At 41.3% G+C, this 13,997-nt stretch overlaps 1 protein-coding gene across 4 annotated transcripts in view; it reads right to left on the reverse strand.

The window, feature by feature from the left end:
- The window catches only part of LOC135217171 (bromodomain testis-specific protein-like), a 193,883-nt gene that overhangs the window by 26,597 nt on the left and 153,289 nt on the right, over positions 1-13,997 (reverse strand). For all 4 annotated transcript variants that reach the window (XM_064252894.1, XM_064252892.1, XM_064252890.1 and 1 more), the window contains 3 exons: positions 10,443-12,004; positions 8,927-9,099; positions 8,156-8,369 (listed from right to left, as the gene is read on the reverse strand). In XM_064252894.1, coding sequence (XP_064108964.1) covers positions 8,156-8,369; positions 8,927-9,099; positions 10,443-12,004 — 1,949 coding nt within the window. The remainder of the gene's footprint in view (positions 1-8,155; positions 8,370-8,926; positions 9,100-10,442; positions 12,005-13,997) is intronic.

Consider the following 13,997-nt stretch of genomic DNA (forward strand, 5'->3'; position numbering starts at 1 on the left):
CACTGTCTCCTGAGGGGAGGTGGGTGGGCACTTTAATTATATATATCTGCCAGGTAAGTATGAACAAACTTAATTGTATTATAACAATAACATTTTGTTCATGAAACTTACCTGACAGATATATATATAGCTGAATCCCACCTTCGGATGGTGGGAAGAGACAGAATAGGATTTTTTGGGAAACTTAAATTAAGTAGATGATATACATCTTAGTTCCTCACCTGTTAGCATAGCCGACTTCGTGATTACTGTCACCAAAATCTGCTTCTGCGTTACTAGAGTTGCCAGCGAGGTAGAGACCTGTAATGCTGGTGCGCTCTAAATGATCTATCAACGGGGGCGTGACCACAATGTGACTAGACCATATGACCATACTTCTGAGGGCAATGAAGCTAAACCACCACCTGACCTAACCTATCAAAGTAGTTCCATAACTTCTAGGCTAAAGAAAAGGAACGCGCCTCAAGCGACCAACCCTTCAAAGTTAAAAGCACACCTATCCCTTTTCTATAGGATAGGATTCGTGCTTCCTGCCCCCAATAATATATCTACGGATATGTATGGTCCTAGCGACTTACGGATCTGAAATGTCGTCTTCACATCCCGTCGGGAGTGTGAAGCGAACACAGACAGAGTTGCTTCGCTAAAGCGTGGCACTCAGGATGTTACTGAGTGTCACGCTCTGTTGAAATGCTTCCGAGGCCGCGCCCTCACCTCTTGAGCATTTATATTAAGAAAAAATCTCAAATCTTTATGCAAACATAATGAATGAGACCTCTTAAAAGAACTCCTTGGCTATAATGCCAGGGTGTTCTTGGACATGAACCAGTCTGGTCTTTTTACGGAACACCGCAGATTGTCGGGAGTGTGAAGCGAACACAGAGTTGCTTCGCTAAAGCGTGGCACTCAGGATGTTACTGAGTGTCATGCTCTGTTGAAATGCTTCCGAGGCCGCGCCCTCACCTCTTGAGCATTCATATTAAGAAAAAATCTCAAATCTTTATGCAAACACAATGAATGAGACCTCTTAAAAGAACTCCTTGGCTATAATGCCAGGGTGTTTTTGGACATGAACCAGTCTGGTCTTTTTACGGAACACCGCAGATTGTCCTTGACCTTGACTTTCTATAGTTTTATCAAGATAAAACTTGAGAGACCCTACAGGGCACAGGATCTCTAATGCCCTTGCCCAATAATTTGTGCCATACCCTGGTCTCCAAGCCTTCGGTCAAGGTTAGACAGGTTTTCGTTCTTATCAAGAACGGAATGCTTAGAGGACAGACCGCATTATGTCCTTTAAAGCCATAACCTCTGATGATGGCTAAAACCTCACTAACCCTCTTTGTCGTGGCTAGAGCGGTTACAATATTAGCCTTTCTGGTCACGTGTATTAAGTTCGCAGAAAGGATAGGTTCGAATGCTTTTGGCATCAGAAACTCAGACTACGTCTAAGTTCCATGCCGGAACCTTTGATCCAGAGAATTTTTAAGATCTCCACAGACCTCAAGATCGTGAAGCTTTGTGTTTGACAGAACCGAATCTCTGAGCCTAGAGGCCGTCAACAACATATTTGCATATTCTACAATAGTTAGGACTTCTAGCTTACTTCTTCATACTTCAGACGGAAAGATAGAACCATAAGAACTTCACAGAGGTCGAGGTGGAGGAAACAGTCATTTCCCTTACTATCTCCAGAAACGGCCTCCTCCGATTGAACACTGAAAATAGGCAGCACTGCTTTGCCTTGGCCAAGAGGCTGCATTACTCTTGAAGATCTTATCGCTCTGTACAGTTGAAGACGAAGGTTAGATATTGAATGCAACCTACGTCTTCACAGACAAATCGAGAGAAGGATTCTCAAGATCTGAATCCTGTGCCTACAAATGACTGAAAAACGTAAACCGCTATTTCATTGCTGTCTCGGTGAGAAGTCGTAGTTGCATGAAAGCGGGGCGTTCTTCAGTAATGAAAACACAGGGGAAAGCTGCCTGAAGAACTGCTTCTCATGGGCTGAACATTTGGAAGTAGAGCTGTCAGGTCGGAGAGTAGGCGATGTCTTTTGACATATTCTGTTAATTCGGGTTGAACAATGAACAATTGTACACCTACGAATATGAGATATTTTAAAGACAAACCCAGATGTCTGCAAAATCATTCGCATTATCGCAGTGTGATGCAGCGGGAGACTTGTACAGACTTCTGTAACCGTGCGTTAACAGAAAAAGATGAAAGAGTCTAAGAGATATCTCTGTTGAAAATTCTCGCAATATCGAAGGCGATGGAATCTATCGTCACAGCAGTAGATGGTCCTTCATAATTGCGAGAAACCCCGTTAATCAGAGACCTAAGTCCATGATTGTTGGGCAGAGATACGGTTCGGTAGTCAATCAAAGCAGGAGAGAGAGAGAGACATAACCAACCGTGCATCTCGGAGGCCCAGCTGATACTGAGCTGCTATCAGGCAGTTCAATACGCAGTAGCTGAGCTTGAGCTCCCGCTGACTCGTCATCCCGAGTTGCCAGGTAATTCATATTCCACAAAGGAATGCGTTCGGCTAGAACCACCGAGCATAAAAGATATGCTCGAGCAATTATATTTAGGCGAAACGAATTTCGGTAAATATAAAAGTTGAAATGGTGTTGTCGTGACAAAACCATAAGTATATAAAATTGAAACAAACTCCTGGGAGGTTGCAGGCAACCCAGAGTTGCAGTTCAATTAGAATACTTCTCGTCTAAGTCGCAATCTGTAGAATAACTAGGAAATGCGCCTACCCCTCGACAATTCAACTGCTTAGTAGAATCATGTCGCGAGGTTAATATACGTAGTATATTTATAGGATTCTGAACAACGATCTCCATCCTAAATTCTTTCCTTCAAGAAAACAAAATAAGGATTGGAGATCGACCACCTTCGATCTCTATCAAAGAGAGTGAAGGAGAAGTCTTCCTCGAGGGAAAGCTTCAATGGTGAACAGAATACTAACTGCCTGAGTTGCCAGCTACTCCCTTTACGAAGGAATAGGTATAATATTATCGAGCAAAAGGAAACTCTCAAGCAGGCCTATTTAAACGAAACAGAATTCGCTAAAAACAGAAGCTGAGTCGGTGTTGTCGTAACAATACCTGCAGAGTTGTTCTTACTCCGAAAACTCTTGGAAGGTTGAAGGGAGTGTCAAATAAATACATTAAGACAACAGTTCTTTCGGCTTCTATCCGCAGAGGTAAATACGAATATGCGTATATGACTTGACCCATGCGTTAGCAAAATGACGCAAAGATAAACTACGTAAGTATTGTAGTAATTTGAACATCGAATTCTCTACTACATCTTTCCTCGACGAGGAAGAGAGAAAGAAAGGAAAACGACTGTCCACGCTCTAATGAATGAGGCTTTTTAAAAGAACTCCTTGACTCTTTACCCAAAGACTCTTTTCCAAGAAAAGGGAGTAATATTCGAATAGAGATCATCAAGAGAGAACCGAGGATCGAAAAGGACCGTTCAATGTTCTTATGATATTGGACATAAGACTTCCCTCTTGAGCATTCATGGATCTAGTCTACAAGTCTTTTCTTACTCCCCGGATGAGCCTCTGAAAATGAATGAGAGCTCTTCCGAAATTTGTTAACGAGTTTATCCGCTTAAACGATAAAAACGTTAAAATCTATGTCAATGAGAACTACCCCATTTATGAGGGGTCCCCCACTTAAATGACAAAACGTTTAATATCTTGACAATGGGGAAAACGTCCTTACTTGACAAAACTATTAGCACTTTGCTAATAGGGGAAACCCTTTAACATGACCGAAAGTCACCCAGGAATCCGAGTATATAATCTTCCCGATTCTCAGAGAAATCGATGAAGCGGAAAGAGGGATCGAAGAAAAAATTCGGGTATGTTTCTCCGCTAACTCCGAATCCTTTTTGTAAAGGAATGTCCTGTGGAGAGTCCTGAAAAAACCTCGTCTTGACGAGCGTTTATAAAGCGTCAAGCGTCCTAAGAAACGTCGTGAACAGCAAATAAGACTCCTTTACTCTCGCAAAGCGTCCTGCCGAGCTTCCACCGAAGCGTCCTGGCGAATGTCCACAAAAGCGTCCTGCTGAGCGTCCTGCTGAGCGTCCTCAAAAGCGTCCTGCCGAGCGTCCACAAAAGCGTCCTGCTGAGCGTCCTCAAAACGTCCTGCTTAGCTACGAGCGTGTCTGAGCAGAGAACACCAAGTCTTCTGAACGACGTTTCAGAGAGGAACTCGTTGAGCGCCCTGATGCATGCAAGGCCCGCCAAGAGGCGTCCTGGCGAGCGACCTTTCCAACATCTCAATGTTACGACGAACCGCTTTTGCATATGACGTTGAATATTTTCAAGGGACGTCCTCATGCGAGTCTCCATGGAGAGCCGCACGCTGCTCCTGAAGTGTGTGAACACTAAAGGAAGACGTATGGCTTTCGTCTTCAAGACGGGCCTTAAAGACCTTCATACCTTCTTACAAAGACAGTGGCCGCCTGTGCGACAACTTGCGTCTTAGTAATGCAAAAGACCATCTCCAGAAACGCACTCAGCAAGGAAACGCCGAGCGTCCAAAAGACACCCTCGCAAGGTGCTTGCCGAGCGTCCTGGAGAATGTCTCCACTATAGGACGTCGAGCACCTCCAAAAGCTTCTTCACGTCTAAATTGTCCTTCTTATGCCGAACCAGAGACATAAGTTGTTTGACTGTGCAAAGCAGCTTGCCGGACGTCAACTTTATCAGCTTGCTTTTTCGAAGAAAAGCGAACGTTACATAACGTATACGGAGCGCCATTAGGAGAGGAGACGAATACTGAGTTACTCCTCCAAAAGGTGGAATCTAAAATGTCCTTGATTACCAAATCCTTTTGGTTTTGGGAATGCTAGCGAGGTTGAAACAGCTCTAACTTCATGAGCGTTCACTCGCAGGAGGCTCAAATCACTCTTCTGGCAAGATGAATGAGCCTCCTTAATATTTCCCTTCCCGTTAGAAAAGAGCCAGTGCATTCTTCGAAAAGGGTAAATGTGGTCTCTTCCTGAGCACCATACATTACCCGAAGGACCTCTTACTTCCTTCGTTTATGTAAATATAACTCGAGAGCCCTGACAGGGCACAGGACTCTTTCATCCTCTCGTGACGAGAGAGAGAGGACGTGAAGCGTCCTCTTCTCTAAAGCTTCTTTAGGGGGCGCGAGTCCTTCCGAGAGCTCCAACCCCTGTGTGGGGAGGACGCCTCGGAGGACGAGAAGCAATCCTTCAAGATTCGTGCACGTGCTCGATCTTCGGCAGCCTGGGAAGCGACAACAGGACCTGCCGAAAGGAAGCCAGATCAGCATGAAAAACCCGTAACCTTCCTTCGGCTTTTGACATGCCCTCTCCCTGGTTTCCTTGGGAGTCCGACAGAGGTCTAGGCCTAGAGGCGTTATGCCCGATCTGACGTTCCCTCCTAACGAGAGAGAGGACGTGAAGCGTCCTTTTCTCTAAAGCTTCTTAGAGGGCGCGAGTCCTTCCGAGATGCCTCAACCCTTGCGCGGGGAGGACGCCTCGGAGGACGAGAAGCAATCCTTCAAGATTCGTGCACGTGCACGATCTTTTAGCAGCCTGGGAAGCGTCAACAGGTTCTGCCGAAGGGACGCCAGATCGGTGGGGAGCCCCGTAACCCTCTTGCGGCATTCGACATGCCCTCTCCCAGAGTCCTGGAGTCCGACAGAGGTCCAGGCCTAGAGGCATTATGGGGCCGATCTGACGCCCCCTCCACAACACAAGGGGGCACTACACTTCACAACACTGATTGGAGAGCGAGCACTTTAGCCTAAGATTACTTGATGTAATCCTCTAGCAGACACTTCTTCTAGGCCCGTAAGCCATACCACAGGGTTAGGCAAAATAAAATCTACAGGAGGTTAGAAGGTTCATTATTTCTAACTTCTGTTTACCTTTCTATAGTTTTATCAAGATAATGTGGAGGAAAACTCCTGATTCTAACACGCTCTAAAATGCGTACATGAATCCTCCTTCTTCCGTAATCAGTCACACATTACACTAATTACATTGAACTTATGCAAAGAAAACATGTAAACGTCATAAATACTAAGCGAGTGTCTACCGAAAGTTCCGGTAGCCTCACCTTACCATGCAGACAACAAAGTCTGAAACTAGGCTAACTAGCTTCAGACATCAAATGCAATGAAAAAATTTACGATAGCGTATGCCTAGCCACAAATCCATTAATAATCGAAAGAATAATTAGGATACTTAAGCGGCTAATGAAGTTTTAAACAAAATCCTAGGCGGAGGTCTGTAAACAGTTGTTTACCGACCGGCGACAGAAAAAATATGGATAGAAAATGGGAATAGTTCCTGATATCCGCCTCCCACGGCGGGAATGGGTACTACCACCTGGCCGCCCACTGCGTGTGCCGCGAATTTTTAAATTCTGTCGGACTTCAGAAAATACAGCTATATATATATCTGTCAGGTAAGTTTCATGAACAAACTATGATTTAATCAATGCCAACCTTGACTAAATTGTAACAATTTTTCAAGAAAAACACAAAACCAGGGGCTGAGGAGGGACAGCCAAGGCGTAGGGTGGCGCGCACTGCAGACGACGGCCGTCGACATAAACAAAGACATAGTACAGTGCACTGTATGTATTTATTAATGAAGCAAAAGACTTTGTTTATTAATGAATAAAGCGAAAGATTTGGTTCCGTTTTTCTTTTTTGTCTGACCTACATAGTATCATAATAATGCAGTACTACTACGTACAGAGTTCCCCAAGTCCAGGAATGTAACCCCCCTTATTGGTGATATTTCTTATGGGAAAATTTTTTATAATAATGCGTTTTTAATTAACGGGCGCTCTCCAGGAACGTAACTCGTGTTAATTGGGAGGTGACTGTACTTATAAAAAGAAAGAAAAAAAATAACTCATAATTAAAAGACACAATCCACCCTTACCCCCACCCCTGGCCCCCTTCCCAGACTGCTCTGACCTCCTGTTAACAACCTCCCTCACCCAAGAGCAATTTTAATGATCAACAGTTATGTATTTAAAATTTCCCTCACCAACAAACAAGGCTTTAAAATGCCTATTTTCAGAGAAGACTTTCTGCACAGAATTACTTTTCTTTCATTTTCTGAAATATCTGCATAAACTCGTATTACACACTGTATATTTCAATGACATTAAATATGTGAATATAAATTTTTTCTTAGTCCTGTCTGAAATTTGTGTTTGTGAGTACAGTATGTTCTCATATGTCATCAAATATGGTATCTGTCATTCTTCAGTTCTAAAGTTATTTGTCATTACTCAACACTTTAGTGTTTTGTACAAGACACTCATACTGCACTGGGATTTAATTCTATTGTAGTTAGATGTGTAATCATTCTGTTTTCAAGTCTTCTTATTATGTGTTACTATTATTATAAAGGAATAGTTTATCCAGACCTTGAGCCAAACAACAGCTCTTCTCGGGCTGGTTCTTAATACTATGTGTTAGCAGTCACACTTGAATAAACATAATATCAGTCTCTTTTTACTGAAATTCCATTCCTTAGTCATCATCCACTGTGGTATAACCTGCTATTGTTATGGTGTGTAATCTTGTGATAACTAAACAGAGCATGTGATACTTTCCTCTCCTATTGTGAAAAAATGTGATTTACCAGAGTTCAAAAGGGATAAGAATCATCATCTCTAGGGACATCATTTAAGGTCACTTCCACGAGAGATAGAAGATTAAAATAAATAGGTGTGTCATGTCATGAAAATTATTATGAAGCCTGTATCAAGAGAATAATTTCTTTTCTAAAAGTGACTAATTTCTGTGGACACATGAGCCAGGGAGAAGTGCAGCCTTGTACACTCCCAACTGAATGCAGGTCTTTAGGTAAGAGGGAGGTAAGAGGGAAATGCTAAATGTCACTCCACCTTAAACTTATGACTTGTGATATTCTAGCACCAAAACAAACCAGACCAGACCAGACCATCACCACTAAATAGTTTACTTCTCTATATAAACTACACTGCTATGCAACAACATATATGTTAATGTGTGCATCCACATGTAAATACATACATACATACATACTCATATATCTGTATATATATTATATACCTAAAAAAAAAAAAAAAAGAACTTACCGCCTCCCTTCGTCTCCGTTCCTGTTCTCTTAATTTTTGTCGGTCACGGTCACTTAATTTTGCATTATCATGGGATGATGTTGGTGTTGCTGGATGTGAGCTTGGGGCCCCAACAGGAGTAGTAACTTGTGGTAAAGGAGAAGTAGAAACAGGAGTCACAACTTTTGTTGGAACAGGAGGAGGTCTCTCTTTAGGTGGTGGTGGCTCCCGTTTACTGCAAAAAACACGGTACTGACTATTCTTCACCTTATGATTTATTATAAAGTTAGATTAAAATAACCCCTTGTGTATATTAGGAACAATCTGTGATTTTAACCAGGGCAAGCATAGTTTGTTAACATACATAAAAATTATCAAAAATAAACATAAGCAAAAATTAATCATCAGATATGAAATGTTGTACTGCTTAATAAGTCAAATAGCTCTTATTCTGCTTACTACTCCAATACTTTATAAAACAATACATATCAAAATTTGTCTCTATGTATCAAGTCAAAAACAAATACATAGACCCATAAGGAATAAAGGCAGTCCCCAGTTATCTACGGGGGTTCCGTTCCTGACGGTGTGACGATAAACGAAAATGGCAATACTAAATAGCGCCGATCCCCTGTTATCTGCGCCAGTAACTGTGGATTAGTGCCAATAAGCAGGGATCGGTGCACATCGGCGCCGAAAATTCCGTTATTGTCATTGCTAGATAAGCGCTATAAAACCAGATCGCTGATAACCAGGGACTGCCTATAAATGTACATAGAATAAAATCCATACCTATGAACAACTTCCTGAGTTACGCGTGCTTCCTTAGCTTGCTCCATTGCTCTCTCTAAAGCCTCTTCCTCTAGTCTTGCTCTTTCTCTTTCAGCCTCCTGACGGGCTCGTTCTTTCTCCACCTGCTCCTTCTGTTGTCTTCTCTGCTCTTGCTGTTCTATTATTTGCCGCTGCTGTAGTGAAACAATGGGATATTTAATAGGTGGTTTTTAAACATTTAATAATATAGAAAATTTTTTTGTCGCTTCTTTACCTCTAAATGGTATCTAAGTTTTGGTATCAAAATGTCCATCACCACACAACATGCTTAAATCAAATTAGCTTTGGTGCAGTTTTAACTAAGACCATTATGCTAGTATAGTTAAAGCTCTGACCTATTGCTATTCTCCTATTTTCCCACCAATCAGAATCATTCATCCATCTTTGCCAGCAAAGTTGAAAGGAAGTTTGTACTAATTGGTCGTGTTCATCAGCCTGTATGTGATATACTATAGTTCTGTGCACCTCCTACATCAATGAATCTGCCAAAGTTGATCAGTTGGCATTCTACTGATATCAATGGTACAAGTCATTATGATGCTTAGTCTGGCAAATCACTTTCCATTTCTCTTCAAACTGCACAAAATACTTTGCAACCAATTCCATTGTGAAATGAAAGGGGGAGTTAAGGATGGAAAGAATTATGGTAACGTTAACTGTTACCATTACAATTTCATTGTCAATTGTCTTATGTTGACTAGAGCAACATCAGAGTAAAGATGAGTAATTTTCATTTTCAATTTATCCAGGAACAAAGTCTGTCACAAAAACTTTAAATTTATTAAGAATACTGACAAACAAGGTTTTCTAATGGGGTACCTGGGATTTCTGAAAGGCCTGGCATAGGTGCCTGAAGCCAGAAAAGTTTGGAAACCACTGACTTAATATGTCCTCTATTTTACACACACAAGTATGAGCAACTGTGTGCACACAAACACACGTCTTTCTTTCTCTACTGACATATATACTTCCTTGGCCCTACGGTCACTTTTGTCACACAAGTACACCCTTGTACATAATAACAATCATCCACAATTTTCTGAGACATCCTGTATTAAGAGATATTTCTTGCAACCACCTGGATATCAAATCAGTCACAACTTCACCACCTTACAGAAGCACTTCTCTTGTAATCCAACCATTACCCTCCTCACATCCTCAACAGTTATTTTCCACAAACATTCTTGAATTTACACTAACCTCTTCTACTATTGCAATTCAGATACTACCCTAATACCTTCTGCATTCAACAAATTTGGTAATAAACTCAGTAGTCACAGATAATCTTAGAAGCACAATGGAGACAGGAAACATATTTGATAGGCATAAAAGAATTCACCAACAAAAACAAATTACCACAAAGTTAAGTCATTCAGCTTCTGCTTTAGATGTTTAAATTCTTAAATGATACTAACAGTCAACACAATAAAACTACTCATAATTTAATCCTGACCAAAATATGGCATAAATTACTTACCCTTGCTTCCTTTTCTTTGGCAACTCTCTTGAACTGAGCAAAGGAATCACTTGCTGAGGTTTTGAGTGATGTTGACGCAGTAGGAGATGGGACGGCACTCTGTGCTAAAGAAGACCACGAGCTATAATTCTTAGGAGTAGGTTTTGGCTTATTAAATGAACCCCCACCAGAGGACTTGGGAGTTTCAAGAGCAGATGTATTTTTTTTATCCTGAGCAGCTAAGTAGTTAGCTAATGCAGAATCAGCATGCTGTGCTTGTATGGCTGCTTGTGCATCAGGATGTAGTTCAGCCTCATGCTGTTTTCTAACCATTGACGAATCACCCTGACTCTGACTAACAGGTGGATAGTACCCTAAACTAGTATCCAGACCAGCTGCTTTCAAATCAGCTAAACTGGCCTCAGGTATATGTGATGTAATGTCTCCTCCACCCATTATTGGATTATGTGCTGGAGCAGTAGTTGATGCTGCCATTACAGGATTACTGGAAGTCACTGCTTCAACTAAATTTGGCAACATACCACTTGCAACAGCACCACTCAACCCTTCTAGACCCGCAGATGCTAGTGGGGGTAAACCACTCATACCAGTAATTGCACTTATCCCTGCTAAACTATGCACCAATGATTGAGCCACTCCAAGAGGCATTTCACCCGAAAACCCGTTGGAAACTGAAGGATGAAGTCCTGTTGCCATATTATGTACACCAGGTAAAGGCTGCTGTGGTTGATGTTGCTGTGGTTGATGCTGCTGCTGCTGATGCTGCTGCTGCTGCTGTTGTTGCTGCTGTTGTTGCTGCTGCTGTTGCTGCTGCTGCTGCTGCTGCTGCTGCTGCTGCTGCTGCTGCTGTTGCTGCTGCTGTTGCTGCTGCTGCTGCTGCTGCTGCTGCTGCTGCTGCTGCTGCTGCTGCTGCTGCTGCTGCTGCTGCTGTTGCTGCTGCTGCTGCTGCTGCTGCTGCTGCTGATGCTGCTGCTGTTGATGACTCACATGTTGTTGTAAATGTACCTGATGTTGGAGATGCTCTTGAAGTCTCTGATGTTGTTGAAGAACTGGATCTGAAGGAGGAACAGGATGTGAAGATGGGTTGTTGAGAGCTATTGGAGGTTGCTGTTGCTGATGAGGTGGAGGAGGTGGAGGATGTGGTTGATTATGTTGAGGTGGCTGCTGATGATGTAGTGGTTCCTGCTGACTTCGAATTTCTGGTATTTGCTTTGGGTGGGGCTGAGAGGGAGGTTTTTCTTGCTCTGCTTGCAGAGGCGGGTGTTGATCAGTTTGCTGAGAATGTTTAATTGGTGGAGGTGGGTTCTGGTGGGGTGGTTTTTGATCTGAAATCTGTGGCTTTGGTGTTTCTGCTGGCTTTTCTTGTTTGGTTATCTCTTGCACTGGAGGCTTCTTTTCTTCCATTACCTGGTGAATTTGCTGTTTAACTTGGGGTGGTGGCTGTTGATGCTGTGGTGGTGGAGGCGGTTGTTGATGGTGCGGTGGCTGCTGTAGACTTGGAGTAGGGGTTAATAAAGGCTTCACTTCTGATTTTACTGGTTCTGGTTTGACATTAACAGGGTCTGCAAAGAAAAAAACAAAATTCTTAATTCATAACATCTATCTAGAGCTAAACAAAATTCTTATTTCATAACATCTATCTAGAGCTATAATAATTATAGAGTACTTTTTCCTTCAATTTGATCAATCTTATCATGCCCATACTTGCAGTCAAAAGTCCCTCTCCACAGTCTCTTGTTGTCCTGACAGAAGAAAAGCAATCATTCAAGCATGTCCCTTCTGGCTCCAACAAAGAACACCAACTTTCAACATTCTGTTTATTATTTAAGCATCACAACCCCATCAGTCAAACGCAATTACCATTACAGTGGGAGGTTGAGAAACGTACAACTCAAAGGTGGTTTACAATTGTCAGATGGATTTGGAAAACACCTAAGGACTGCATGTGCAACATCAAAACTCAAGTAATTTTAGAGGTTAATTTTACTAGGCAACCAAAAGCGCATATCTACATCCACTCTCCCATACTCATCACCCTGCCAATTTTTACCTAGAAGATAATGATGTGAAGCTTGGAGAGGTCCTAATGTGTTGTGGCAACTTGGGACATTTTAATTCCAGTCAGAATCACCAATTTGTCTGATGTATTGTGGCTTTAAAGGGATGTGGAGGGTGTATGCTGAAGCAACAGCGCTTCTTTTAAAAACAAACTTAAGTTTTCAAGCTTGTGCTAACCCTACAATACAAAGAAGCAGGTTGCAGTCTCTGACAGATTTTGTCAAAGTCTGATATGATATACATACTTAGACGTCCTATTATAGCACACAAGTACAAGTACACTTCTTTTAACTACAAAATCTTAAAATTTCCGAGCAAATACTCACACAATAAAATAAAAATAATAAAAAAAAAAACCATGACCCAATTCCTAAAAAAAAATTTTGCAAAAAGTCAATGATCATGACCACACAATGAAACAAATCAACCTGTCCCGATCACTTTAAAAAATTTTATTCCGTTAACTATTTTAATATATACAACTATACATTCACATACCTACATCCATGCAATTACACTTTTAACTAAACCTCTGAGAACTTCTGAACATGTGATTGGATGATCAAGAAAGCGCAAACCTTCCATTTGAAATAATTACAAGTAGGAAAAATTAAAAACTTTGTTTGGTGGCTATTGCAAGTCCTTAAAGATTACTGTTCCTGCCAGGGACTCCACAAACCACCAACTATTATCAAGAACTTTGTTGGCATAAATCTTGTTCCAAATTTCCATTCTCTCTCAGATTTTATTACTGGGAAGTCCCTTTAACTATAATTACTAATGAATCTTCAATACATGAGTTCTGAATGCAGACAACAGGGACCATATAAACAAAAACCTATTTACTATAATATTTCCAATCCTTCTCGTTGTTTCAGGCGTTTCCTCCGCAACCAAACGTACTTGGTTGCAAGTGACAGTGTTTATTCCTTTTTAATCTTTACCCTTACAAGCAATAACAATCTTGGTTTGGGCCTACTCTCCATTCCATCCATGGTAAATCTCTTAGGGTATCTGGACTATAAGATTACTAATACAACAAGATCAATAGAAAGAGTGCAAATTTTCATCATACCTAGAAACACTTTCATAATTGCATTTACAATTATTGAAGAAGATAGCAAGAAAAAAAGTATAATATGCAACTACGGTCGACCACAAGGATTCACAGGGGATAGGAATCACAACCCACCTGTGAATATAGTTAAAATCCACGAATACTTGACACACCTCTAAAAATTATTGACTGCCTATTTTGATAGTTTAAACACCAAATTCCCCGTCTAAAAATGTTTATATCAGCTTATTCTAATAGTTTTATCATGAAAATTCTACTTGCACAAAAATATTAAAATACAGTTATTTGGGAATATTTCTCCATGAAAAATTTTGCGAACAGGTGAATTTTCTGCAGATAACGTGGATATGCATTCCAAAGAAAAATCTGCAAATAGGTGGAGGTTGACTGTACGTACTACTTCACAACGGTTTTTTTCT

Source organism: Macrobrachium nipponense, chromosome 7 (genome assembly GCF_015104395.2).
Source record: "Macrobrachium nipponense isolate FS-2020 chromosome 7, ASM1510439v2, whole genome shotgun sequence".
NCBI classification, from domain to species: Eukaryota; Metazoa; Arthropoda; class Malacostraca; order Decapoda; family Palaemonidae; genus Macrobrachium; species Macrobrachium nipponense.